General features: G+C 44.6%; 1 protein-coding gene across 1 annotated transcript in view; it reads right to left on the reverse strand.

Annotated features, from left to right (window-relative positions):
* The window catches only part of TRPA1 (transient receptor potential cation channel subfamily A member 1), a 297,071-nt gene that overhangs the window by 94,961 nt on the left and 174,540 nt on the right, over nt 1-27,570 (reverse strand). The window contains exons 17-19 of the mRNA XM_029591461.1: nt 21,618-21,716; nt 15,248-15,318; nt 11,937-12,084 (exon numbers count right to left, since the gene is read on the reverse strand). Coding sequence (XP_029447321.1) covers nt 11,937-12,084; nt 15,248-15,318; nt 21,618-21,716 — 318 coding nt within the window. The remainder of the gene's footprint in view (nt 1-11,936; nt 12,085-15,247; nt 15,319-21,617; nt 21,717-27,570) is intronic.

A 27,570-nucleotide genomic window follows, 5' to 3' on the forward strand; every position in this document is an offset into this window, starting at 1 on the left:
GGAACAGAATGGGTAGCAGCCAGAATTATCTTCTCTGGATTGATGATGTGATGAGGTGCGTCAGGAACATCCTCAGGTGTAAAAGAGCATAAGAGGGCATCTTCCCAGACATTTTTATCAGCAGTATGGTATTTGAGCAAGAAATCAAATTGGTTGAAGAATAATGACCATCGGGCTTGGAGATGGTTGAGTCTCTACGCATGACGTAGATATTCCAGGTTCTTGTGATCAGTGAACACTGTTATCTGGTGTTGTGCACCTTCTAGCCAGGGACGCCATTCCTTAAATGCAAGCTTGATAGCGAGCAACTCTTTGTCACCGATGCCATCATTTCTCTCGGCTAGAGAAAAACGTCTGGAGAAAAATGAGCAGGGGTGAAAAGTATGTGTATCACTGCTGACTGAGCACGGTCCCTACGCCAACATCAGAGGCTTTGACCTCGACGAAAAATGGCCGATGAGGGTCAGGATGGCGTAAACAAGGTTTTTTGAGGAAGGCCTCCTTAAGGGCTTGAAAAGCAGCGATGATGTCCAGAGACCACTGTGAAGGGTTGGCTCCTTTCTTAGTCATGGCAGTAAGTCGAGTCAAGGTCGATTAATTTTTGAGGTATGTGCAATAATAATTTGTAAAGCTGAGGAAGCGGCGGAGGACTTTAATACCAGTAGGCTGAGGATAATCTAGTATGCTTCTTGTCTTCTGTGGGTCCATTTGGAAACATTTGCTGGACACAATGTCCCCTAAGAAGGGAACAGACTCCTGGTGGAAAGCATACTTCTCAAGCTTGGCATATAGACTATTATCCCGCAGCCTCTGCAAGACGTTGATGACATCTGCTTGGTGGCTTTAAACATCACTGGAAAAGATGAGGATGTCGTCTAGGTATACAACCACACATTGGTATAAGAAATCTCACAGGATGGCATTCATCATATTTTGAAATACGTCCGGGGCATTGCACAGGCCAAATGGCATCACTAAATACTCGAAGTGGCCATCGCAAGTACTAAAGGCCATTTTCCATTCGTCCCCCTGACGAATGTGGACAAGATTGTAAGCGCCCTTTAGATCCAAATTTGTGAAGATCTTTGTGCCTTGGAGCTGATCAAACAACTCCAAAATTAGTAGTAAAGGATACCGATCCTTGATGGTAATTTCATTCAGACCTCTGTAGTCAATGCAAGGGAGAAGGAATCCATCCTTCTTGCCGACAAAAAAGAATCCGGCTCCCGCCAGTAACTTAGAAGATCTAATGAATCGTTTCTGTAGATTTTCTTGAATATAGGCCGACATGGCCTCAGTCTCAGATAATGAGAATGGATAAACTCTTCCTCTAGGTGGCTCTGTGTCAGGTTTTAGATTGATTGCACAGTCAAATGATCTGTGTGGTGGAAGCACATCAGCTGCTTGTTTAGAAAATACATCTTGAAATGATGTGTACTGCAGTGGTAGGCCAGGAGGGGCAGTAGTGGTGACCATACATGGCAATGTGGTTACTTTTTTTCAGCATCTGTCATGGCAGGTTGGCCCCCATTGTGATAACTCCATCAAAGACCAGTTGAACAGGGTCTTGTAACCACGGTATGCGAAGCACAATGGGATGAATAGCTTTCTCAAGGATCAGGAAAGTGATGGTCTCGGTATGCAGGGATCAAGTGCGTAGGCAAATGGATTGTGTGGTGAGCAAGACTTCTCCTGGCAGTAGCTCGCCGTGTATGGAAGAGAAAAGCAGCGGTGTGGGTACTGGTTCGGTAGGAATTCGTAGGTGCTCTACCAATCTTTTAAGAATAATATTTCCACCTGCACCAGAGTCGACTAGTGCTTGTGTGGCAAATTCAAGAGGCCCAGAGATGATGGAGACTGGGAGAGTCAGTGGAGGAGATGGTGCAGTCAGACCTAGGAAGAGTCCTCCGGTGGATCCTAGGTCTGCTTGTTTCCCAGACTGATAGGACAGGTTTGGACTGCATGGCTGGTTTTCACGCATACATGCAGAGGCCCATTTTTTTGCGATAGCGCCTCTCCTTGGTGGGTTAAGTGGCTACAACCTAGTTGCATGGGTTTGTCTTCTTCTTCAGGATTGGGTAAAAGCTGGACTGGAGCTGAAGGCAAAGAACGAGAGCAGGTTCCTCCGGAAGAGTGTTTCTTGAGAAGTTTAACCTCAGCAGAGCACTCTCGTATACGGTGGTCAATCCGTCCAGTGAGGTCAATAAGACAGCTTAGCGTATCAGGCAACTCTCGTGCAGCAAGTTCATCTTTTATACGGGAGTTGAGGCCTTCTAAGAAGATAGCTCGTAAACAACCTGAATCTCATAGGAGTTCAGAAGACAGGGTTTTAAATTCAATCACATAGTCCAGGAGTGGCTTGGTTCCTTGTTGAAGGTGTAGGAGTGCAGAACCGGCTCTAGACTGGCGAGCGGGGTCATTAAATATTTACTTGAAGAGAGCCAGAAAACCAGGTAAGTCATTCAGGACTGGGTCATTGTGTTCCCAAAGAGGTGAAGCCCAGATCAGAGCTTTTCCATCCAACAAGGACAGGGTTTATGTCATCTTGGTAACAGCAGTAGGAAAGTACAACGGTTGTAAGGAGAAGTGCATACAGCACTGATTTAGAAAGCCCCTACACAACAGGGAGTCTCCTGGGAAACGAATAGGGGCAGGAACTGTAGTACACCCAGTAACCACCGGGGGTGATGCATTCTGGTCAAAAGTAGAAGTAGTACTCAGTCTGGAGTTCAGCTGATTAATGGTGGTAGCCAATATCTCAAGAGTCCTCTGTTGCTCCAAAATCCGTTGGGCCAGGCCACGGATGGCCTGTAAGGCTGAAAGCTGAGCTGGGTCCATGGAGTTAGCAATCTGTTATACTTGAGCTTGGTCATGGGCCCTTGGGTCGTGGTGAGAGCTGACTCCACCCACAGGGAGTAGCACTGTGGGGACTCACCACGACAGGTGGGGTCTCAGCAGTGATGGACAGAAGAGAAAAGAGATTTTATAGTACAGCAGAAAGTAACCCGAGGAGCAGGTTTGTAAACACAGTCCAGAATAGAAAGACCTCTAGATGGATTCTCCGGTAGTGGTCTGCAGAGTGGGGTAACCTGGGGAATACTTCCTCCTGGCAGTTCTTGTGCGAGATATCTCCGGTAGTGGCCTGCAGTGTGGGGTAGGCCAAAGGCTGGTCCTGGAAGTAGGCACAAGGCAGCATGGATCCAGTAGTGGCCCGCAGAGCGGGATAACCTAAGGATCCACACATCATGAAGAGAGGAGGAAAGTAGAGCAGACTCACTCCAAAGTGTTGCAGAAAAACTACAGTCGTAGTCGCAGTAGAGACCTGAGGCATGGGAACACTGGAGGGTCCATACGAATTAGTAGCGAGAGGTGCTCACTAGGCTGGAGAATGTGAGACTCACAGAGAAGGCTCTCCGAGGAGCGGATAGCCCTGAGTGCAGCAAGGCCCCCAAGGAGCGGGTACCTGAATCACTCAGTCTGGAACGTAGGAATAGAGAGGTGAAGCGCCTCTGAGTAGCGGAATTAAGCAAGACGGAATCCTTGCTAACTCGTAGGTAGGAAGATCCGGTATGTTTAAATACACGTAGGCAGGTGATGTCATGCGGAAGGGGACAACCCCAAGGTTCCTGCCATGACGTGGATAAGAAGGAGGCAGGTGCGTGCACGTATGCCCTAAGTCACACCAGATTCAAGATGGCGACCAGGATCGCCCACGCCGTCCCGGGAACACCAGAGAGGTCGGCGTGCAGAGGTAGTGGTGGCCATCTTTGCCAGAATTAGAGCTGCAGGGCAAAAAGAGGTGAGCAGCAAAGGTCGCAGTTGTCTGCGACAGACGGGCGCAATAAACTGCTCGACTCTTGGTACTGCCCTGCTGATTGATGTAAGCCACCGTCATCACATTGTCTGACAAAACTCTTACTGGTCTTCCTTGTAAAAGAGGAAGAAAAACCTTCCATCGCCAGATGCACCACTCTTGTCTCTAGATTTATTTATTTATTTATTTATTTATTTAAGGTTTTTATATACCGGCAATCATGGCAACATATCTTGCTGGTTTACATAAAACAGGAGTGCAGTAAATACATCAAACTGGAACTGTGGTGATCGAAGGAGCAGTTACATTTAACAAGGGTAGCAGAACTGGGAGACGGAAGAAGAGAGAGGAGAGATTGGTAACGATAGAACAAAATACAAATTAAATACTATATACAAAAGTAAGGTTGAGGGCTGAGGGCTGATGGGCTGAGGGATGATTGATAGCCAACGATGCTTCCTCTGGAGACCACTGGTCCTGTGCCAGTTGAGTCTGACACACAGCCCCCCAACTGGCAAGGCTGGCATTGGTCATGTCCGCTATCCAATTCAGAACTTCTAAGGCCACCCCTCAATTCAAATTGTCCCGACAAACCACTACTCTAGACTCAACCTGGTCCTTTCTGTAAGAGGCAACAGTAGATGAAACTGCTCCAATAATGGATTCCACCTTGACAGCAATGCCGAATGAAGCGGCTTCATATGAGCAAATGCCCAAAGTACCAATTCCAACGTGGAAGCCATGGACCCAAGAACCTGCAGATAATCCCACATCCTGGGAACCACACTGTTCAGCAAGCTGCAAACCTGCCTTTGGATTTTGACTATCCGTTCCTCGGTGAGAAACACTCTCCTGAGCCTGGTGTCAAAACACGCTCCTAGAAACTCCAAAACCTGAGACCAGGTGGGGAGATTCACAACCCAGCCCAGGGACCTCAACCATTGCGACAATACTGTGACCACCTGACAACAAAGGACTTCCGACTTTGCTCGGATCAGCCAATCATCAAAATACAGGTGAACTAGGACACCCTCCTTCCTGATAGCCATTGCCACCATGACCATCTCCTTGGAAAAGGTCCTTGGAGCTGTCGCCAATCCAAAAGGTAGGGCACAAAATTGAAAATGAGCCCTGAAAATCATGAACCTTAGAAATGTTTGATGATCCAAACATATTGGAATGTGAAGATAAGCTTCAGTGAAATCCAGAGAAGCTAAAAACTCCCCTTTGCATACTGCTGCAATCATTGACCTCAGCGTTTCCATCCAAAATCAAGGAACTTTGAAAGCCACATTCACCTTCTTTAAATCCAAGATCGGTCAAAATGTGCCTTCCTTCTTTGGGACCACGAAATAATGCTCCTCCACAGAGACGGGAATTATGGCCCCCAGCATTCGCAGATGAAGGTCGGTCTCTCGAACCACTCGTTTTTTCTGCTTATAAGCACAAGGGGACCTGATGAACAAGTTCCTTAATGGGCGTGCAAATTCTAAGGCATAACCGTGTTCTATTACATTTAAGACCCACTGATCCAACATAATCTTGGCCCTCTCCTCAAAGAAAAAGGTTAACCATCCTCTGATTCTTGAACTGAGGAGTGGGCTGTCTCACTTCATTGGGTGGACTTGGAACTGGAGACCCCCTGACTGGGTCCATTTCTGTTTGATCTCCTGCCTAGAAAGGACTGATTTCAAAATTGTTGCCTCCCAGCTCCTTGTCTGACTGTCTTCCGAAGGTTGAGACTGCCGAAATCGCTGATTAGTTTGAAATTGAGCCCGTGCAGAAGAACCACCTCTGCCGACCTTCGGCTTGCCCTCTGGCAGTTTGTGCCCTTTAGTCTCTCTGAGATGCTTCACACACTCTTCCAAGTCCTCCCAAAAAAGAAGCTTTCCCTTAAAGGGCAGCAAACCCAGCTGAGACTTAGACCAAACATCCACTGACCAGTTTTGCAACCAAAGAATCTGTCTAGTGGAAACTGTGGACATCATAGACCTAGATGACATGTGGATGAGGTAATCTGCACCATAGGCCACCACAGCTTCTAGCCACTTGGCCTGTTTGACGTCTGCTGTGGACAGTCTTATCTGATTGCAAATGCTGTACCCAGTGCAACCCGGCCCAGAGCATAAATTACTGCATACCGCAGCACGAATGCCCAGCACAGACACCTCAAAAATCTTCTTGAGATCAACCTCCAACTTCATATTCTGCATATCCTTAAGTGCGGCTGACCCCGCTACCAAAATCATTGTCTTCTTCCTGAAACTGAAGGATCAACCTTCAGCATTCGCAGCATATCCAAGGATTCTTCCGGCAACGGATACAACTTGTCCATGGCTCTGCCAACCTTCAAACCTATGTCTGGAGCTCCCCACTTCCAGAAGACTAGTTTCTTCACTGATTTATGAAAGGGAAAAACTTTATCCGGTCTGCTTAAGCCCTCCATTACAGATCTACCTCTTCATAGTCCGAGTCAGCTTGCAGTTCCTTAATCCCCAATTCCTTCAGGACACACAAAATTAAAGGCCATAATTATTCCCTGCAGAAAAGATGGACTACCTTTGGATCATCCCTTCCACCAAGGGAGCCTGATCTTGGGCATCATCTGGGCCCTGACAATCCCCCGAAGTCCCTAAGGGATCATCTGCATTCTTCAAATGCAGCAGCTGATCCAGAACTCGCCGAATCCTGGTCGCCCCATCAGCTCAATCCGACCTGGGTCTCCTCCTAGGACCTGGCTGCTGCAGGTTCTTTGGTCTGTGAAGGCAGCATCCTGCGGCCCTCCTAGCCAGATATGCCTTGTGCATAAGGAGCAAAAAATCTGGAGAAAAATACGCCAGATCTTCTGGATCCTGCTCCAGAAGGTCTTCTTCCTTCTTTGACAGAGGTTCCTTGGACCCTCAGGCCTCTAAGGGTCTTCTATCAGCCAGTGATAGTGGTGGAGGCAGAGCCCACTCTTTGCAAGCTTGTCAGTTGCAGCAGCAAAAGTAGACAAAATGGCTGCCGTTCCCGCCGCAATTGTAAAGGCAGTATCAGGATCCTCAGCTTCCCCTGTGCTCCCCACAGACGATCACTGCCTCTGAGCCTCTCTCTGCTCTCCCTGAACTGAATTCTCCTCCGGAGAGGCAGCGACAGCAAGTGCAGGACTGAGAAAGACGCACGTCTCCCTACATACTGCGCCCTGCCCACTGTGCAGCATGATTGCCGCTGTCGCACCAAGCTACCACAATGCCTAAAACCACCATAGGGAGAAAAACAAGCTGGTCAAGAGCTGGCCTTGACTCGCCAGACCTCCCTACATAGCATCCCTAATGACGACTTGTTGCGGAGCCCGACCGGCACAAAAGACAAAACAACTGTTGCATTTTTTTTTTTTTACTTTATAAAGTTGCCTAGAAAAAAATACAAGTTCCCTTCATCAGCTGCAGGCTCTGGCTTCCACCTGTGGGAGGGAGGAGAGGGAACTGGCCCCGCCAGTTATCTCCCCCCTCAGCGGTCAAAGGATCAGGACAGAACCAGGGGTTTCCAGTCCCTCCATTTGTCCTCTCCTCCACCTGAAGGGATGGCCCCACCAGGACCTACCAATCTTCAGGGAGGGCTTTTAAACTCATCTATTTTACTTTTTCTTTTATTTTTTTCAGACTGCAGGTTTTGCACCACCATCTGCTGGAGACAGAGAAATGCTGATGGGCTGCAGGTGGCACACCAGGTTATATTACAAAGTCAGCAAAACTTTCTCTTTCTCCATCTGCTGGAAGGGAGGCAAAACGCAGGAGTCTGGACTGATCTGGGATACATACAGGGAACCAATGATACAGAAGACATATGGAGGATAATTTTCTAAAGGTTTTATGTTCAGAAACTCTGGTTTCTGCACATAAATTACTGTTTGAAAATTATTTCTGGGTGTATGTGCAAAGCATGATTTTGCATGTATGTTTATATAGGAGTGAATTTTCAAAGGGTTTTCACAAGTAAAAATAGCATGTATGTACGTAAATACTATTTTATAAAAGTTGAGATTATGCATATTTTCTGTTGTGTTTAGTGCAATCATTTTACCAGGAAATAAAAAGGGCAATCTAGGGGTATTCCAGGGAGGAGTTTTGAAATACGCACAGCAATTATTATTTTGTAAGAAGTACACACATATATAATACCAAACCACTACCCAAGAAGAGAGGAGAGATGGGGATATAAAACATTTTCAGTGGAATGGAAATTATAAAATTAGGGTTCATGATGTGAAGCTTCAAAGGAGAATGATCAGAAACAATGTCAGGAAGTATTTTTTCATATAGTGGATGGTAGATGCCTGGAAAACCCTTCCAGAGCAGTGGTGGAAGCAAAAATAGTAATAGTATTAAAAAAAACAAAAAAACCTCAGTGGGATTTATTTCTATTCTGCTTTTCAGCACTTGAAAGAGAATTACATTCAGGTATGGTACATAAACATAGAAGTTTCCTGAAGACACAGGATGGTAATAAAAGACTGAGTAACCTGCACAAAGCAGCAGTAAAGGCCATAACAGCAGTGGTATGCTGCTTTATGCTTCCAGGAATGCACTGGGCATAACCCATATAGACTGAGTAGCAATTACAAGCCTAAATAGCGCTGGGCAGACTGGATGTTTAAAAAGGGCTCCAGGGGTGATCTGGCTAATTATAGACCGGTGAGCCTGACTTCAATGCCGGGAAAAATCGTGGCACTATTCTAAAGAACAAATCACAGAATATATAGATAGACATGGTTAATTGGGATGCAGCCAACATGGGAAGTCTTGCCAACAAATCTGCTTCATTTTTATTTTGAAGGGATTAATAAACATGAAGATACAAGTGAACCAGTAGATGTAGTGTATATGGATTTTCAGACTGTGTTTGACAAAGTTTTCCATGACATACTCCTGAGAAAATTAAAAAATCGTGGGATAGGAGGCAATATACTTTTGTGGAATGTGAAATGGTTAAAAGACATGAAACAGAGAGTAGGATTAAATGATCAGTTTTCTCAGTGGAAAGAGGTAAACAGTGGAGTGCCTCAGGGATCTGTACTTGGACTGGTGCTTTTTAATATATTTATAAATGATCTGAAAAGGGGAACGATGAGGGAGGTAATCAGATTTGCAGATTACACAAAATTATTTAAAATAGTTAAATCACAATCGGATAGTGATAAATTGCAGGAGGACCTTGCAAGATTGGAAGACTGGGCATCTAAATGGCAGATGAAATTTAATATGATCAAGTACAAAGAAATATATATAAGGAAAAATAACCCATGCTGTAGATACACGATGTCTGATTTCATTAGGAGTTACCACCCAGGAAATATGTCCACCCAGGAAAAGTATCTAGCTTTCATATATATGTACTATTGAATCTGTCAGCTCAGTGTGCTGTGGCAGTCCAAAATGCAAACAGAATGTTTGGAATTATTAGAAAGGAATAAAATAGAGAATATCATAATGCCTCTGTATCTCTCCATGGTGAGACCGCACCTTGAGTATTGTGTTCATTTCTGGTTGCCGCATCTCAAAAAAGATATAGTTGCACTGGAGAAGGTACAGAGAGGGCAACCAAATGATAAAGGGGATATGAGGAAAGGCTAAAGAGGTTCAGCTTGGAGAAGAGATGGCTGAGAGGATATAATAGAGGTCTACAAAATCATGAGAGGATTAGAACAGGTCAATGTGAATCGGTTGTTTTCTCTTTCAGATAACTGAAGACTAGGGGGCACTCCATGAAGTTAACAAGTAGCACTTTTCAAACAAATAAGAGAAAATTATTTTTCACTCAACACATAATTAAGCTCCTAAATTCACTGCCAGAGGATATGGTTAAGGCAGTTAGCTTAACTGAGTTTAAAACAGGTTTGGACACATTCCTGAAGGAGAAATCCATAAATTGCTATTAGGCACACTGACTTAGGGAATAGCTAGCCACTGCTTATTAATGGCATTGGTAGCACAGGTTCTATTTAATGTTTGGGTACTCGCCAGGTTTTTGTAACCTGGATTGGCCACTGTTGGAAAAAGGATACTGGGCTTGATGGACCATTGGTCTGACCTAATACTGCAACTTCTTATGTTCTTATGGATTGACCATTTTGGTCTTTATCTTTGCACTTTCATGTATATAGTTATAGTTATATTCATGTATATAGTTATATTTATATATATATAGTTATATAGTTATATTCCATAGCATCTACCCAATGATGCCTGTTATATGTAAGGGCTCCTCCCAAAAATTTATTTATATGTTGCCTAGTTCATCATATTATATTATGTTTATCTGTTATATGTTAAATGTACGGGCACTGCCCAATGGTTTTTTGTTCACTGTGAACCGATACGATGTGCGAACGGATATCGGTATAAAAGAAATGTTAAATAAATAAATAAAATAAATAAAATCTTTGTCATTCACTATGTAATTACAAAAGAGTAATAGTAGTGCATTTCTCTCAAATATGGCATGGCTAAATCCCTAGAGTGCTGTGCTCTGGTTACATTTTCTAAGACATGGTGACCCTTTGTTAATGTCCTACCCCTCTATCAGGTGGACTTAATCCTTGAAATTTTGACCAGCTTTACTTAGTGGGATGGTTAGTTCAGTTTATTGAATTGGTTAAACATTATTTATCTCTGGAATGCTGAGTTATGTTATTTGGGTCTTATAATATCTTTTTTGGAAATAAAGTTTTTCTTGTCTTCAATATCTTTCTTAATTTTTTTCTAATATGGATTTTTATGATATTTCTCTGGACCTTCCCTAGCCTCTCTGGGGTAATTTTCAAACACACCATATAAGTAAGTCAGCAAAAACGTGTAATTTACACCAATTTTCAAAGCGGATTTATACATACCAAATCTACCTGTTCACACTTACATCTACTATAATATGTGCAGATTTTTTTCTTGGAAATTTTTATGCATATGTTTTAAAATAGAAAAATATGTGCCCAAGTTCAAACCCCTCTCTAATCCTGCCTCTAGGAACATCTCTGGCCTGTCCGGCCAAACTTACATGGCCTTCTAGACATCTGCAGTCTGCAAATAAATACCTACCTGTTAAAGTCGCAAGATTAGATGATATCAGGAACAGAGCTATATCAATCACTGGACCTCACCTATGGAACACTATCCCAGAGCAGCTAAGATCCTCCCTGACCTAAAATCTTTCAAAAAAGATTTAAAGGTCTATCTTTTTTCGACAGACTTCAACATCTTATAAGTGGATCGTAAACTCTTATGTAAAGATTTTCTATTTAAAAATAAACATTTTTTATTTTTTTTATATATGTTTATTTCTCATAGTTTGCCCCTGTTTTTAATTATGTATGTTTTACCAACGTAATTCACCTTGAACTACTATTGTAATATTTGGAATATAAATTCTAGATAAATGAAATGAAACATGACCTATGCACCTAAGTTTACCCGCATACTGGGCAGGCAATTTCATAAAAGTCCATTTTCTCATATAAAGCAGTTTTATTGGCACAAGTCCCTTTTAAAATGATCCTTTTCAAGTCCTTTCTAAGGTGTGCTTTCTGGTACTAAATACAGTACATTAAGTGGGGTCTCCTCAATGATCTGTAAAGCGGCATTATCAACTTTTTACTGCTGGTTGGTTATGCCTCTCCCTATGCAGCCCATCATCCCACTTGCTTATTACAATATTTCACTATCTTGAGATCACTTCCACCCTTCTATAGATCTGTGGAACCAATGTGCATCTGATACTCTGTTTCCTTTTCTTTTTTCATTGGAAAAACAAGATATTCAGCTCAGTTTGGGGTATATTCAGCACTGTCTGTGTACAATGTTTTTGCTTGTCAGGATTTTCCAGACTGGAGACCATTGTAGTGATATGAATTACCAGATACAGTGCTGTGTGTGATGATGGTAAAATACAAATGATTTTTATTTATTGTAAAAGAACAATGCATTCTCATTATAAGATTAATCTGAAATATATCTATAACTAAATATCAGTGAACAATATAGTGCTATTTTGCTGTAAAATGCTACTTATTTAAGCTCTAGCAAAAAGATCAAGCACATTGCATTCACTTATTGTAAAGCAGGCAGAAACTGTAAAAAAAAATTAATACCTTGATTTCTAAATACTTGGTCTCACGATGAACTGTTCCATTGATATAAGAAGGGTGCACAGTATTCAAAATCAGAAGTGTCAAGGGTATGAGACCAAGTGAATAAACTGCTAAATTAAGAATGTGAGCCTTTAATCCGTAAGCCATCCTGCAATCATAAGAAAAGTAATAACCCAATTTCAGCAAAAGTAACTAATCCTAGCAATGTCCATTGTTGAGGATTAATTCAGAAGAAAACTATAAAACATTACTGCCTTTCAAAAATTTGATTTGGCCATATTACAATCTGATGTGAAGAACATTGGAAAGCAATATAAAAAGCCTCTAATTTCAATCCTGTTAACTCTGGTAATTTTTTCCCTTGTGTAAAAGAAGATTAGGAGAATTAGAAGGTAGAATTTTAAAGAGATGACAGGATAAATCAGAATTAAAAAGTCAGGATTTTCCCTAATTTTCCTATTTACCTATCCAAACTTCTTGATTTATCCTAAGTGAATGCAGATTGGATTTATGCTCTTAAAATTTGGTGAACTGAAAGTTTCCCTTTTTCTAGAAGTCTAGAGAAAGTGCATGACTGTAATCTGTTTAAATCTAGAGAATGTGCATGACTGTGGACTGCTTAACATGATGGGTTCTTGCAGAATCTTGCAGGGACTGAAAATTGCAACTGTGAATGTTGAGTTTCTCAACCCTGTGCTTTACAACATTCTCTAATCCCTTAGTGGCAATGTATCTGATTTTTTACTCCAGCTTTGCACCAGTGCAAGAATTCTGTCCTAAAAGTTTCTCCAATCCTTCTAGAATAATTTTTTCACTAGAACAAAGTACAGCACATCTTTGATGCCCTTTTCATGTGTTTTTATACTGTATATACATAAATGAGTGAATTTTTAAAACCTGATGCATGCCAATACCGGGAGATAAGTGTGTAGCTGTGCCATGCACATATCTCCCGGTTCGCAGGAATAGCGGAGTTTGTAAAAAGGGGAGAACTGGGGAAGGCCCGATTGCATTACCACACGCTTCTAAATAAAATCCCTCTCCCTTGTGCATGCGACTCAACCGATTTAATATCTGCGTGCATGTGTGTATGGATATCAGATTTTATAACATGTGTGTGGCTACTAGGGATGTGAATCGGGCTTTGGACGATTGAAAATATCGTCGATATTTTCAAAATCGTCAGCAATCGGGGGCTCTCCGAAAACAATAGGAAAACCCCACGATATTGATCGTGGGGCTTCCCTTATTGTTTTGGGGGAGGGCAGGAAAAAACGGCACACAAAAATAACCCCTAAACCCACCTGACCCTTTAAAAGTAACCCCTTAGCTTCCCCCACCCTCCCGACCCCCCAAAAACATTTTACAGGTACCTGGTGGTCCAGTGGGGATCCCGGGAGTGATCTTCCGCAATCTCCCGCTCCGGGCCATCCTCCGGCTACAGGGCCGTCCTTTGCCCTTACCTTGTGACAGGGTATTCATGCCATTGGCCGGATCCTGTCACATGGTAGGAGCACTGGATGGCCGGCGCCATCTTGTGCTCCTACCATGTGACAGGGGCTGACCAATGGCACCTGTAGCCCCTGTGATATAGTAAGGGCAAGGCTATCGGCGCCATTTTGGTTCCTGGCACCCGACGGCACGAGTGCAGGAGATCGCTCCTGGACCCCCACTGGACCCCCAGGGACTTTTGGCCAGCTTGGGGGGTCAGGAGGGCTTACGTATCTTACGCACGTAACCCTTTGAAAATCTGCCCCAGGTGCATAAATTGTAATGGACATTATTCAGGTTTCTAACTTTCCTATAGATATACCTATCCTGAAAATGTAGCTGCTGTAGACTGAATAGTTTGAGAGAGAATATGCACACAGAAGTGATTTTTTTTTTTTTTTAGAAAAAAGCACTAAGAAGGAAAAAAATAAGAGCATGAAAAAAGGACTTCTCCCACTCCCATCTGAAAAATAAATATGAGAATTCAAAAATACTAGTCTGGAAATGCAGAATAGAAATTTTTAAATATTTATGTTAAATGTTGAATAATATCTGTGCCCACATTTGAAGCCCCAAACATTGAGAATTACACAGACAGAAACTATTCAGAATAAATACACTCTAGATCAATATTTCCCAAACAGTATGCCATGGCACATTGTTGTGCCTTCAGACCTGATCAAGCAAGATGTTTGAGTCTAGAACAGCACCTGGTCTCTGCTCTCACACTTTAGAGCAACAAATTAAACCTGTAGGAGCTCCTTTCTTAGAATATGAGCAATCATGCATGCTTCTTCTTCCTATCTACAGAATTTGCCCTCTAGTGTGGAAATTAATGGACAGAATGCAGGGCGTAGATAGCCAGGCCCTGCTTTGTGTGGCATACGCAGTTCACAAAGCACCTCCTTGTCTTCCCCCTCCTGAGCTTCCTCCTTTAAGTCCTTCCAGAATATGTCTTATCTCCAGGCTGAGTAAGACGGGGAGATATTATCTTGAGCACTGGATGTGATTCAATCTGAGTGTCGAGAGCAGCAGCAAGGGAGGAGCTTTGGCAGCATGCAGCAGCCATGATAACTAACTGAGCAAGTTGCCGACATCATGCTAACTTCTCCCTTCTGCAGCACATACACTGTATACAGACTAGGGAACTGGCCCATTGTGATAAGTTCATGTGGGTCTTTGCTCCCTCTCTCTCTGTTTTAAAATTTGGAAGACAGACTGGTAGGGCTTTCAAGGGCTTTCCTACTTTTCTTTTGACCTTGAGTCCTCTCCATGGTCATATTGCCAGTTCCGTGGAGGTTGGTGTGCCACACAACATTTTTGTTAATGTAGATATGCCTTTTGCTTGAAATGGTTGGGGAAACATTGCTCTAGATGACACTAACTCATCTGTAAAAGGTTTTTTAAAATTATTATTTACTAATCAAAGGTAATTTATCTTTATTTCATTTATCTCATTTCTGAGATAAATGAAGCCTGTAAAAAGGTTTTGTTTTCACTTTGTTACTTGCAGTACATAATTTGTTATTTGCATTATATTCCTCTTTCCTCCGTCTCTGGCCCCCTCTCGGCCTCTTTCTGTTCATTACCCTTCCCCATTACCTGTTTTTTGTACTTTCCACCTTTTAGTTCTGATGTAAACCGGTATGATGTTCCCTACTAATGTCAGTATATAAAAACTTGAAATGAATAAATAAATAAATTTCAGAGTTTTGAAACAGGCCTTAAAATGTCAGAAGTTATATTTAATTACTTTACAAATAATGCATGTTTATTCTATGAAATAAAGCAACAATACTATTAAATAAATTATCACATACCATTTCATAAGCAAGTACTCTTTACATACAGGATGAGACAGGAGCTCCACACGATTATGGCGTACCATGGCCTACAAATTTATAGCAAAGGAAATGACAGACATATTATTTTATTATCAAATTACTGGTTTGAGCATATAACACTTTATGCATACAATTTTTATTAAACCACATGAAAACAAGAAACTCTGTGATAGGTGCATCCTAAAAGGAAAATTAGTTCTTACCTGATAATTTTCGTTCCTGTAGTACCACGGATCAGTCCAGACCATGGGTTAAGCCCCCATTCCAGCAGGTGGAGACAGACCAGAATTCTGAGACTAGCCCATATAAGGAAAGAACCTACCCAGGAACCCTCAGTATAACTATTGTCAAAGCAGAAAGGTATAAGATCAAGCAAGTACCAGGATAAATAACAAATATAATTTAAAACGAGATAACAATTGAATGAACTGTGTGACTAAAACGCTCTTGTATAACTACCCCTGATCATCGCAAAGATGCTTCCGGTGCCTAAACAGTAAATCCCAGAAGATGATGCAGGAGACAAAATAGAGAAAAAAACCTGTAAGAAGGAAAAAACAAGAACAAATCGAGCGGACAGAATAAGAACGGGCGGGTGTCTGGACTGATCTGTGGTACTACAGGAATGAAAATTATCAGGTAAGAACTAATTTTCCTTTCCCTGTACGTACCCAGATCAGTCCAGACCATGGGATGTCCCAAAGCTTCCCTATAGAGGGTGGGACCCAGACAGTCCCGCTCGAAGAACCTGTCGACCAAAGGAACCAAAGGCTGGAGCCTGAACATCGAGTCGGTAGTGATGAGCAAAAGTATGAAGAGACTTCCAAGTAGCCGCCCTACATATTTCTTGCGGCGACACCGAATGAGACTCCACCCAAGAAGTCGCTTGAGAACGTAAAGAATGAGCTTTAAGGCCTTCTGGAACTGGTCGGCCCTTACAAATGTAGGCTGAAGAAATCGCCTCCTTCAACCAGCGAGCAATCGTAGCCTTAGAGGCTTGCTTCCCATATTGGGACCACTCCACAGAACGAAAAGATGATCGGAAACTCGAAAATCATTAGTGACCTCAAGATAATGCAACAAGACTCGCATGACATCAAGACGACGGAGATCACTATTACCAGAAGCCGCTAGATCCTCTGGTGGAAAAGCAGGGAGTTCAATGGACTGGTTAATATGAAAATATGAGACAACCTTAGGTAAGAAAGAAGGTACGGTCCTTAGGGAAACACCCGAGTCCGAAAAACGTAAGAAGGGGTCCCTACAAGAAAGAGCTTGAAGCTCAGACACTCTCCTGGCGGAAGAGATAGAAACCAGGAAAACAGTCTTGAGAGTCAAGTCTTTGAGAGTGGCATGACGAAGGGGCTCAAACGGAGCCGTACAGAGAGCTCGAAGCACCAAATTCAAATTCCATGAAGGACAAATAGACCAAACAGGAGGCTTTAAATGCTTAGCGCCTCTAAGAAAATGCACGACATCCGGATGAGAGGCGACCGGCCGACCCTCAATGGTGCCCAGGAGAGAACCAAGGGCAGAGACCTGAACGCGCAGAGAGCTAACTGAAAGACTTTTGGAGAGACCACACTGAAGAAAAGAAAGTAAAACCACAACAGAAGGCAAGCGAGCCGAAACACCCAACTCTTCACAAACATTCTCAAAAACCTTCCAGACTCTCACATAAGTAAGAGAAGTTGATTGTTTGCAGGCCCTGAGAAGGGTGGCAATAACTTCATCTTTATAACCTCTGTGCCTTAAACATCTCCGTTCCAAAAGCCATGCCGCTAGACAGAAGCGATCCGCATGGTCGGAAAATATGGGACCCTGTCGCAGAAGATGGGGCAGATGACCGAGACGAAGAGGTCCGTCCGCTGAGAGATTCACCAGATCCGCGAACCACTGCCGTCGGGGCCACTCGGGAGCCACGAGAATGACCGGACCGCGATGGAGTTCTATTCTCCGAAGCACCTTCCCCACTAACGGCCATGGAGGGAACACATAGAGAAGAACGTCGGAGGGCCAGGGAAGAACCAGCGCATCCACCCCTTCTGAACAATGCTCCCTCCACCGGCTGAAGAACCGGGGAGCCTTGGTGTTGGCTAGAGTCGCCATGAGGTCCAGGTGAGGGGGACCCCACCTGTGCATGATTAAGTCCATCGCCTCGAGTGACAGCTCCCACTCGCTGGGGTCGAGATGTTGATGACTGAAAAAGTTGGCTTGAATATTCTCTTTGCCCGCTATATGGGAAGCTGCCAGGTGATCCAAGTGCTTCTCTGCCCAAAGAAAAAGCTTGCTGGTCTCTAATGCCATTAGACGACTTCGAGTTCCCCCCTGTCGATTTATGTAAGCTACCATGGTGGAATTGTCTGATAGAACTCAGCTTTGTGACGGATCAGAGGAAGAAAGAACTTGAGGGCTAGGAAAACCGCTCGGGCTTCTAGACGATTGATGTGCCATTGAGATTGGGACAGGGACCAGAACCCTTGCATTGTTTGAGATTGACAGACTGCTCCCCATCCGGAGAGACTGGCATCTGTCGTTACTATGACCCAAGAGGGAGTCAAAAGAGGCATTCCCCTGAGAAGATGGGCCAGGGAAAACCACCATTGAATGCTGGCATGGTAGAGTCGGAGAGAGGAAGAATCTCCTGATAATGTTCGGATACCGGCTTCCAACAGGACAATAATGCTTTCTGTAAAGGACGCATATGAGCAAACGCCCAGGGGACGAGATCGATCGTGGAGGCCATGGTCCCTAGAATCTGAAGGTAATCCCACGCCGTGGGAAGAGGGAAAGAAACAAATATGTTCAACTGATCTATCAGATTGATTGTCCTCGAGTCTGAAAGAAAAACCTTCCCAATCCGAGTGTTGAAAAGAGCACCTAAGAATTCCAGCTCTTGCGAGGGCTGAAGGGAGCTTTTGGAGAAATTGATTATCCAACCGAGAGATGTGGGAAGTGCCAAAACTCTGTCCACTGCGAGCGTGCAGAGAGAGACAGATTTGGCCCTTATCAACCAATCGTCCAGATAAGGATGGACCAAAATCCCTTCCCGGTGAAGAGCTGCTGCAACGACTACCATGATCTTGGTAAAGGTGCGGGGAGCAGTGGCAAGACCGAACGGGAGAGCCCAAAACTGAAAGTGTTGACCTAGGATCTGAAAACGAAGGAATTTCTGATGTTCCTGACAAATGGAGATGTGAAAATAAGCCTCCTTCAGATCTAGGGAAGCCAAAAATTCCCCGGGACAAACTGCTGCAATTACCGCCCGCAGGGTTTCCATTTTGAAACGGGGAACCCTGAGGGCCTGATTGACCCTTTTGAGATCCAGAATGGGACGGAAAGAATTGTCCTTTTTGGGAACAACGAAGTAAATTGAACATTGGCCGGAGCCCCTTTCGTTTACCGGAATTGGAATGATTGCCCCCAGTTCCTGAAGATTCAACAGGGTGTGGCAAACCGCCGGTCGCTTGGAATGGCCGCAAGGGGAAATGATGTAGAGATCCGGAAGGTGTCTGGCAAAATCTAATGCGTAACCGTGCTTTATCACATCGAGGACCCAAAGGTTGGAAGTTATTTTGGCCCACTCCTCGAGAAACATGGAAAGACGCCCACCTAAGTTTCGAGCGGAGGAATAGACCAGCCAAATCTCATTGGGGAGCCGACTTAGAGGTGGTGGACTGCTGACGGCCATCTCGGAAACCTCGACGGCTGCGAAAGGAATGGGACCAAGACTGTGACCTGGATACCCCACCCCTGGGAAAAGATCCATGGGCTCTGTTAACATAACGGCGATTCCCCCTAAAGCGAGAACGAGTCGGAAAGAAGGACTTCGACTGTTTGGGACGGTCCTCTGGCAGCTTATGAACCTTGTTTTCCCCCAAGGACTGAATAAGCTATTCTAGGTCCTCACCAAAAAGCAACTTACCCTTAAAAGGAAGATTGCCCAACCGAGCCTTAGAAGAAGCATCAGCAGACCAATTGTGCAACCAGAGAAGATGTCTGGCAGATACCGCAGAAACCATAGCTTTAGCTTGAGCCTGAAGCAAATCATATAGTGCATCCGCACCATATGCTATGGCACCCTCCAAACGTTCAGCTTGCTCAGCCTCTGCAGACGGGAGGTCCTGGGTGCTGAGTAACTGCTGCATCCACCTAAGACTTGCCCGCTGCATGAGACTGCTGCAAATTGTCGCCCGGACACCAAGATCTAAGACTTCAAAAATACGTTTTAAGTAAAATTCAAGTTTACTGTCCTGTACATCCCTTTATGCTGTGGCACCCACCACCGGGATGGTAGTGTGCTTTGTCACCGCAGTGACAGAACAATCCACTTTGGGAATTTTTAACATGTCCAGGCAGTCCTCAGGGAGCGGGTATAGTTTATCCATAGCTCTCCCAACGCGGATACCTGTCTCCGGAGATTCCCATTCTCTGAGGAGGAGCAAGCGATGCATAGGATGAAAAGGGAAAGTACGCGGTAAGGCCCTAAGTCCCGCCAGGACCGGGTCCGCGTTTGGCATCATCGCTGCAGCCACAGAATCATCTGGGGGGGCATCAATTCCCAGTTCTTGAATAACAAAGGGAATAAGAGGCTCCAACTCTTCCCGTCGGAATAAACGGAGAACACGCAGATCATCACCCTCTAAGGGGGGGGGGGGGGCGAGTGGAATCATCCTCATCATCCCCAACATCAGGCGGGTCCAAAGCAGGTGGGGGAGGAGGGTCCGCCACGGGAGGGGGGGCTCCAGGGACTAAGCAAACCCTAACAGGGCCTTGAGGGTCCGAACCAACCTCGGGGGAAGGCCTATGAAAATTAGGAGGGATTGGAGTGGGGGGAACAACAGGGGGGGGGGGTCCACCTCCCTTTGCAGACTGGCCAGATAAGACTCATGAATTAAAAGAATAAATTCTGAAGAAAAACGGGCCCGGGCCGAATTTTTTGCGGGGGGGATGGGTGAGGTGAGGGGGGGTCAGAGCCAGCACCTCGGGAGCGAACCGGGCTCAAATTGGGGGAAAACACGAAGGAATTGAGTCTCCTGCCCCCTGGAGAAGCAGGAAGAGAAGGATCTGAAAACTTCAAAATGGCCGCCGCAGCCGCGCGGTCCTGGGACTGAAACGGCTTTGCAGCATATCGGGGAGTCCTTCCCCGGGGTTGAATTGAAGGTGAATCAAAAGAGGAGCCTTCACCCCCAGAAAGGCACCTGGAACAAACACCTTCGCGGGAGAGTCGGGAGGCCGACTCTCCACAGGCAACACAACAAAGCGGCCGGGGCATGAGGAGGGAGCAGCGATGTAATTACAAACAGCTGAGCTGGGAGCCCCAGAGGAGGAAGGCGGGAGATTGAACCCAGCTCTCTCCTCACAAAAATCAAAACTGCTGCAATTAACTTTTTTTTTTTTTTTTTTTTTTTTAAAGAAAACAGTATAGAAAAAAAGGTCTCTGTGAAATTTTAAAGAAAGAGAAAATTTATTTTGAAACACAGAGTCAGGGGAATGAAACTCGTCCCTGAAAGCACAACCGAGGAATGGACATCTCGGGGCACAGCAGCAGGTAAGTGGGGAGAGGGACTGGCACCACCAGTATCACCCACACAGGTCACCGGGAAGGGAACCTAGGCTGATAAATATCAAGGGGCAAAGCCCCCCTAGGAACCCCAAGGGCGAGGGAGACAAAAGTGTCTCTACCCTAAACACAGAACAAAAGAGAAAAAAATTCACTTTTGAAAATATTTATTTATTCTTATTTTTTTTTTTTTTTTTAAAGAAAGCAAACTATAAAGGTATTTGTTAGGGTGCCAAGCAGGTGAGTGCAATTATGAAGGGGGAAAGGAACAGAGGAAGAGCTTGGAGTATTTTATTCAACAATTGGGGGCGAGAGTGTGGAGGGGCAATGATCAGCCCCATACCATAGGCAATGTCTGAAGGGGCTTGGGAGGAGGGGAGGGGCTAAAACCAGCAGACCCAATTTTTGTGCCATTGGGAAATCAGGCTGCTATGCTCAAAAGGCAGCTTTTTTTTTTTAAACAGGAGATTGTCACTTAACCAACTACATTCTCTTGAATATAGATGGTTCAGGTACATGTTCCTGTATAACATGTGACATTCTCATGGCCATGTTTAGAGTTAGCCGTAAAGTTATTCAGCTAACTCTACTCCGTCCAGGAATGCTTCCGAAAACATCCCCAACATATTTGGCTAAATTTTAGCCTGATAAGTGCCACCAATATTCAAACATTGGGATTTATCTGGATAAAATGTATCTGGATTAATGTCTGAGTATCAGCTTCCAAGTGTTTTATCACAATTGTGAGACTATTTTAATAATAAAATAAAAGATAGCACTTACATTAAGAGAAATAAGTGGTTCATAAGATATATTTGTATCTTCTTTTATTTTCTTTTTAAATGCTAATGGACACTGGAGATACTTGAAGTTGTATTCAATCTGTAAATTCAATAAGGGGATAATTTTGTAACACTGTGCATAGGTTAGTTGGCAAATACACGCATAAGTTACACCAATTTTCAAAGTGGACTTATGCACACAAGTCCCACAAAATCTACCCTTGCACACTTACACTTGCTAATATGTCCGCACAAATTTCCCATGAAAATATTCATGCATACTTTTCAAAATTAAAGGAATGTTGTGCAAACTCCTCCCCAACTTTGCCCCGGGAGTGCTTCCACAGTCTGGATAAACTTACCTGCAAACAGGACATATGTGTGTAAGTTCACCCACGTATTAGATGAGCAAGTTTTCAAAAGTCCATTTTTGTGAAAATACTTTTGAAAATTACCCTCTTAATGAGTGAAATATTGCTAACAATATTGGCTGCTTATTTGCAAACTACTAAGAAGATAACATTTGTCCAGGTAAAGGAAAATTAGTTCTTACTTGCTAAAGTAATTTTCATTCCTGTAGCATCACAGATCAGTCCAGACTCCTGGGTTTTGCCTCCCTGCCAGCAGATGGAGACAGAGAAAGTTTCACTGACACTGTACATAACCCGGTACGCCAGCTGCAGTCCCTCAGTATTGATCTGTACCCAAGCCAAGATGACAGCAACAACCAAAAATTTCTAAGCAAGCTCACTCCCCTTCAACGAGCTGGAAGAAGGTGAACTTGCCAAAAAAACAATGGAAAACTTGTTTCCAAAATTTAACATAAGTGATCAACATTGAAAACCTGTTGCATCCACCTAAGGCTTGCCGCTGCATGAGACTGCTGCAAATTGTCGCCCGGACTCCTAGAGCTTAAACCTCAAAAATGTGTTTCAAATAAAATTCAAGCTTACGGTCCTGCACATCCCGTAATGCTGTGGTGCCCACCACCGGAATGGTGGTACGTTTTGTCACCACAGTAACAGAAGAATCAACTTTTGGAATTTTTAACATGTCTAGGCAGTCCTCAGGGAGTGGGTAGAGCTTTTCCATAGCCCTACCAACTCGAAGACCCTTCTCTGGGGACTCCCATTCCCGGAGGAGGAGCAAGCGGTGCCTCGGATGAAAAGGGAAGGTACACGGTAACGCTCTGAGTCCCGCCAGGACCGGGTCCGCATTTGGTGTCATCGCCGCCACCACAGAATCATCTGGGGGGGCTTCAATTCCCAATTCCTGGAGAACAAAAGGAATAAGAGGCTCTAGTTCCTCCCATTGAAACAAGTGTAGAACACGGGGATCGTCGCCTTCCAGTGGGGGGGCTTGGGCCGAGATATCATTTTCCCCTTCATCCAACTGGTCCATGGAAGGCTGGGGGGGTCTACCGGGGTGGGGGGAATTCCCGGGACCACCCGAACCCTGACCGAGCCCTGAGGGTCTGGAATAGGAACGGGGGACAGCACAGGCAAAAGAAGATGATTCGGGGGAGGGGGAACTATAGGGGGGGTCCACCTCCCTCTGTAAGCTAGCCAAGTAAAATTCATGAAGCAAAAGAACAAAATCCAAAGAAAAATGGGTCCGGGACGATTTTCCCATTTGGGGGGGGGGGCGGATGAGGTGAGGGGGGGTCCGAGCCACCTCCCCGAGAGCGAACCGGGCTCAAATCAGGGGGTAAAAGTGAAGAAATCGGGTCCCCTGCCCCAGGAGAAGTAGACTGTGTTTCCTCAGAAACACCTAAAATGGCCGCCGTTCCCGCGCGTTCCCAAGATGGGAACGACCTGGCTGTACGTCGGGGAGTCCGACCCCGAGGTTTAAAAGTATGCGAAACCGAAGAGGAGCCTCCCCCCCCCCCCCCCCCCGAAAGGCACCTGGAGCATACCCCCTCGCGGGAAAGTCGGGAGGCCGACTCTCCACACGCTATACAAGAAAGTGGCCGCAGCATGAGCAGGGAAATAAACAGCCGCAATGTCAATTAAAAACAGCTGACCGGGGAGCCCCTGAGGAGCTCAGCGGGAGATTGAACCCCGCTCCCTCCTCACAAAAAGCTGCTGCCTTACTATTTTTTTTTCTTTTTAAACAAAAACAGAATGGTCCTCTGTGATAAAATACAAAATCTCCCTTGTTATTTCTTTTCTTTTTTTTTTTTATTCACAGAGACAGGGGAAAAGACATCCCTGACAGCCCAAGCGAGGAATATACATCTAGGGGGACGGCAGCAGAGAAAGTGGGGAGAGGGACTGGCACCACCAGTATCACCCACACTAGGTCACCGTGAAGGGAACCTAGGCTGATAAAAATCAAGGGGCAAAGCCCCCCTAGGAACCCCAAGAGCGAGGGAGACAGAATTGTCTACCCTAACACAGTCAGTCAGAGAAAGATTTCTCTGTAAAATTATTTTTTTTTTAAATATGTTAGAAAGGCAAACTTTAAATGTACTTGCGTGAGCTTGCCCCAGAAAGAAAGAAGAAAACACCAAAGAGCACAGAGGGCAAGCTAACAGGGAACTACAGGGTGAACTGTTCCACCTGCTGGAGACAGACAAATACTGAGGGTTCCAGGGTGGGTTCCGTCCTTATATAGGCTACCCTTAGAACTTTAGTCTGTCTCCACCTGCTGGAAGGGGGGCTCAACCCATACTCTGGACTGATCCGGGTATGTACAGGGAACTTTAAAATAGCCTGGTATATTCAACAGCGCACCTGCATTTCTGAATATCCTAGCTAAGTTAGCTAGATGAGTTCTGTAGCTGGGTTGTACATATCAAAGCAAAGACCCAACCATGAACACCAAGGAGTTGTCAAACGAACTCTGGGGCAAAGCTGTGAAAAGGCACATATCTAGGGATCAGTATAAAAGAACTGCAAAATCTTTGAATATCTCTCAGTGTATGGTCAAAATGATTATTAAGTTAAAGGTATATGGCACCATCAAAACCCTGCCTAGAACAGGTTATCCTTCTAAACTGGATGACAGAGAAAGGATGAGACTGATTTGGGAGGTAGCCAAGTTTGAGGCTCTCAAATCTTGTCTCCTGCCAACAGAGGGCCTTGGTGGGCCATTTAGACACTCTAGTTAGTCCTCCTAGCACTGTGGCCCACATTTCCTGTTGGCAGCCATCTTGTCCTGTCTAGACACAGTTATATAACAGGTTTATAGTCAGTACTTCACTAGAGCTTGGTCTTAGGATCAGACCTAGTCTGGGTTCTATGTTTGGTCTTACGTTTGGTTCTTGGTCTTAAGCTCCGGTCCTGTTTGGTCCTAGCCTTTGGCCTATATTTGGACTTATTCTTGGGCCTATGTTTCTTGTTCTTGTTTTGCTTTAGAATGCTTTTTGTATCCTGAGTTCCTGTCTGGTCCTAGTTTGTTTCATGTACATTGTGTTTCTGCAGTGGTCCAACACTGCTTCTGTGGGCGCCTTCCTGTCTCTTGAAGCAGTCCTGCCCTGCTCCTGCAGGCATTTTCATGTTCCCATGTTTGAGTTTGCCCTTGTCTCTATTTGTGCCTTGGTTTCCCTGTTCCTTTTCCTAAGTCCAAGTCCTGCCACCATCAGCACCTCAGGGCTCAACCAGAGAGGAAGGTGGCCATCACAGGAAGAAAACACCTCGTTTCCATTCCAGTCCAAGTGTTCACAGCTTGTTCCTGCTTTTGGTGTCACATCTATGGCAGTTTACACCGTCACACCAAGAGGCCAATGGCAACTTTGAAACAGCTACAGGCTTCCATGGCACATGTGACAACCATATCACAAGCACTCCACAAATCTGGCCTGCATGGTAGATTTGTGGAGTGCTTGTGATATGGTATAGTACAGTGGTTCTCAACCGGTGTGTCGCGACACACCAGTGTGTCGCCACACATCCTGGTCCCCCGCTGACCCAGCTGCTCCCTGGTCCTCCTCTGCTCGGGCTTAAAATGCTGTCAGCCCGGGCGGAACGGGGCAGGACAGCAGGAGTCAGCGGCATCGGCATGGTCTCTTCTTCCCGCTGCCCCTCCCCGCGGCCCGGAAGAGGAAGTGGTGAGCATCGGGTACATGCGCGGGAAGAAGAGACCATGCTAGTGTGGTCAGCGTCGGCCCAAAGAACAGAAGAGAGGCGTGGCCTGAAGAATGTGCAGCGCAGCTCGGAGGAAAATGAAGAAGAGCGTCGACCCCCGCGGCCGATGGGACTCCTTTCTCCATGCGAGGGCTGAAAATGAAGGTTAGGGTTGGGAGGAGGCTGCTGCTACCGCTAGTTCCGGGGGTGGGGGGGGGGGGAGAGAGAGTGAATGAGCAAGCATGTGTGTTTGAGATCCTGTGTGTGTGAGTGAGATAGCATGTATGTGTGTGATTGAGAGCCTGTATATGTGAAAGAGAGAGCATGAATGTAAGTTTATGACTGTATGACCTGTATGTGTAAATGTGTGATTCAAAACCTGTTTGTGGGAAAGAGTATGTGTGTATGATTAAGATCCTTTGTGTGTGAGAGAGATCATGTGTATGTATGATTAAGAGCCTGTGTGTATATGTAAGACAGAGAGAGCATGTGTGTCTGTGTGTGATTGAGAGCTGGTTTAGGTGATGGAGCATGTGAGTATGTGATTGAGAGCCTGTGTGTAAATGAGAGAGAGAGAGAGCATGTTTGTAAGCATGTGAATGAGAGTCTGTGTGTGAGAGAAAAAGACAGCATGTATGTGTGTGATTGAAAGCCTGTGTGTGTAAGCGTGAAAAGATAGACAGCATGTGTGTAAATGTGTAATTAAGAGCCTATATAAGTGAGAGAAAAAGCATGTGTATATGTGAGTGACTGAGAGCATGTGTGTATAGGTGTGTAATTGAGAGCCAGTGTGAGAGAGAGCATTGGTATGTGACAGAGAGAGGAAAAAGTTCCAAGCAAACCACCCTCCTCCTGCTAATTCAAAACAATCTCAGGACACCTGGATATCAAACGTTTCCAGGTATGCAGAGCAAAAAAAATTTTGTATCCTTATTTTTCATTACTGGGTCTTTGTGTCTGCTATTTTGAAATATTTTATTGGTATCTAGAAATTTTTTATATGTTTTTAATTATTGGATATTCCACTCATCAGCTGTTTCGAAATAATCTGTTCTTTTTGTTAGTATGGTTTTACTGCTACTGATTTTATATTTCTTGATTTGTTTTATAAGGATGGGTGATGTTTCTTTTTTCCTTTATTACACTGCATACAGAGACTCTGGCTTGTTGCAGTTTCCAATTCAGTTTTTTCTGCATGCTTCTAGTTATGCGTTTGGTCTCTTTATTCTTTGTTAGGTGAGGGTCAGCATATGTGATTTAGGTGAGGTTTTCTGCTGGCGTGTAGTTTCTGTGTAGGGCTCTATAGCAGCCTGACTTGGTCCGTTTTCCTAATAGGAGATGTATTGGTGTCTTAAGACCTGGTGTAATATTTCAGTGTTGCCTTTTCTTAGATAAGGTGGTTACTGTTTAAGTGCTGGAAATTGGTGCTGTTTTGGTGTGGGATGTTTACTATTTATGCAATTTCTGTTCAGACAGAATATGTATCTTTTCCTTGTGTCATTTTAAACAATAAAAATAATTACCGGACCCTTACTTTTTATTTCCGCGGTGAATTGTAATGAGCAGTGTGTCACACATGTGAGCGTGGCCTGTCAGGTGTGTCATGATGGGAAAAAGGTTGAGAACCACTGGTATAGTAGATTACAGAAGGAAGGCAATACTCAAGAAAGCCCACCTTGAATCCCATATGAAGTATGCAAAGGAACACTGGGAAGATACTGTAGTCATATGGGAAAACATATTGTGGTCTGATAAAACTAATATAGAACTTTTTTAACTGAATGCAAAGTGTTACGTTTGCTGCAAACCCAACATAGCACATCACACAGAAAACACCATCCCTACTGTGAAGCGTAGTCATGGCAGTATCGTATTATGGAGATGTTT

This window comes from Rhinatrema bivittatum, chromosome 2 (genome assembly GCF_901001135.1).
Source record: "Rhinatrema bivittatum chromosome 2, aRhiBiv1.1, whole genome shotgun sequence".
Classification (NCBI taxonomy): Eukaryota; Metazoa; Chordata; class Amphibia; order Gymnophiona; family Rhinatrematidae; genus Rhinatrema; species Rhinatrema bivittatum.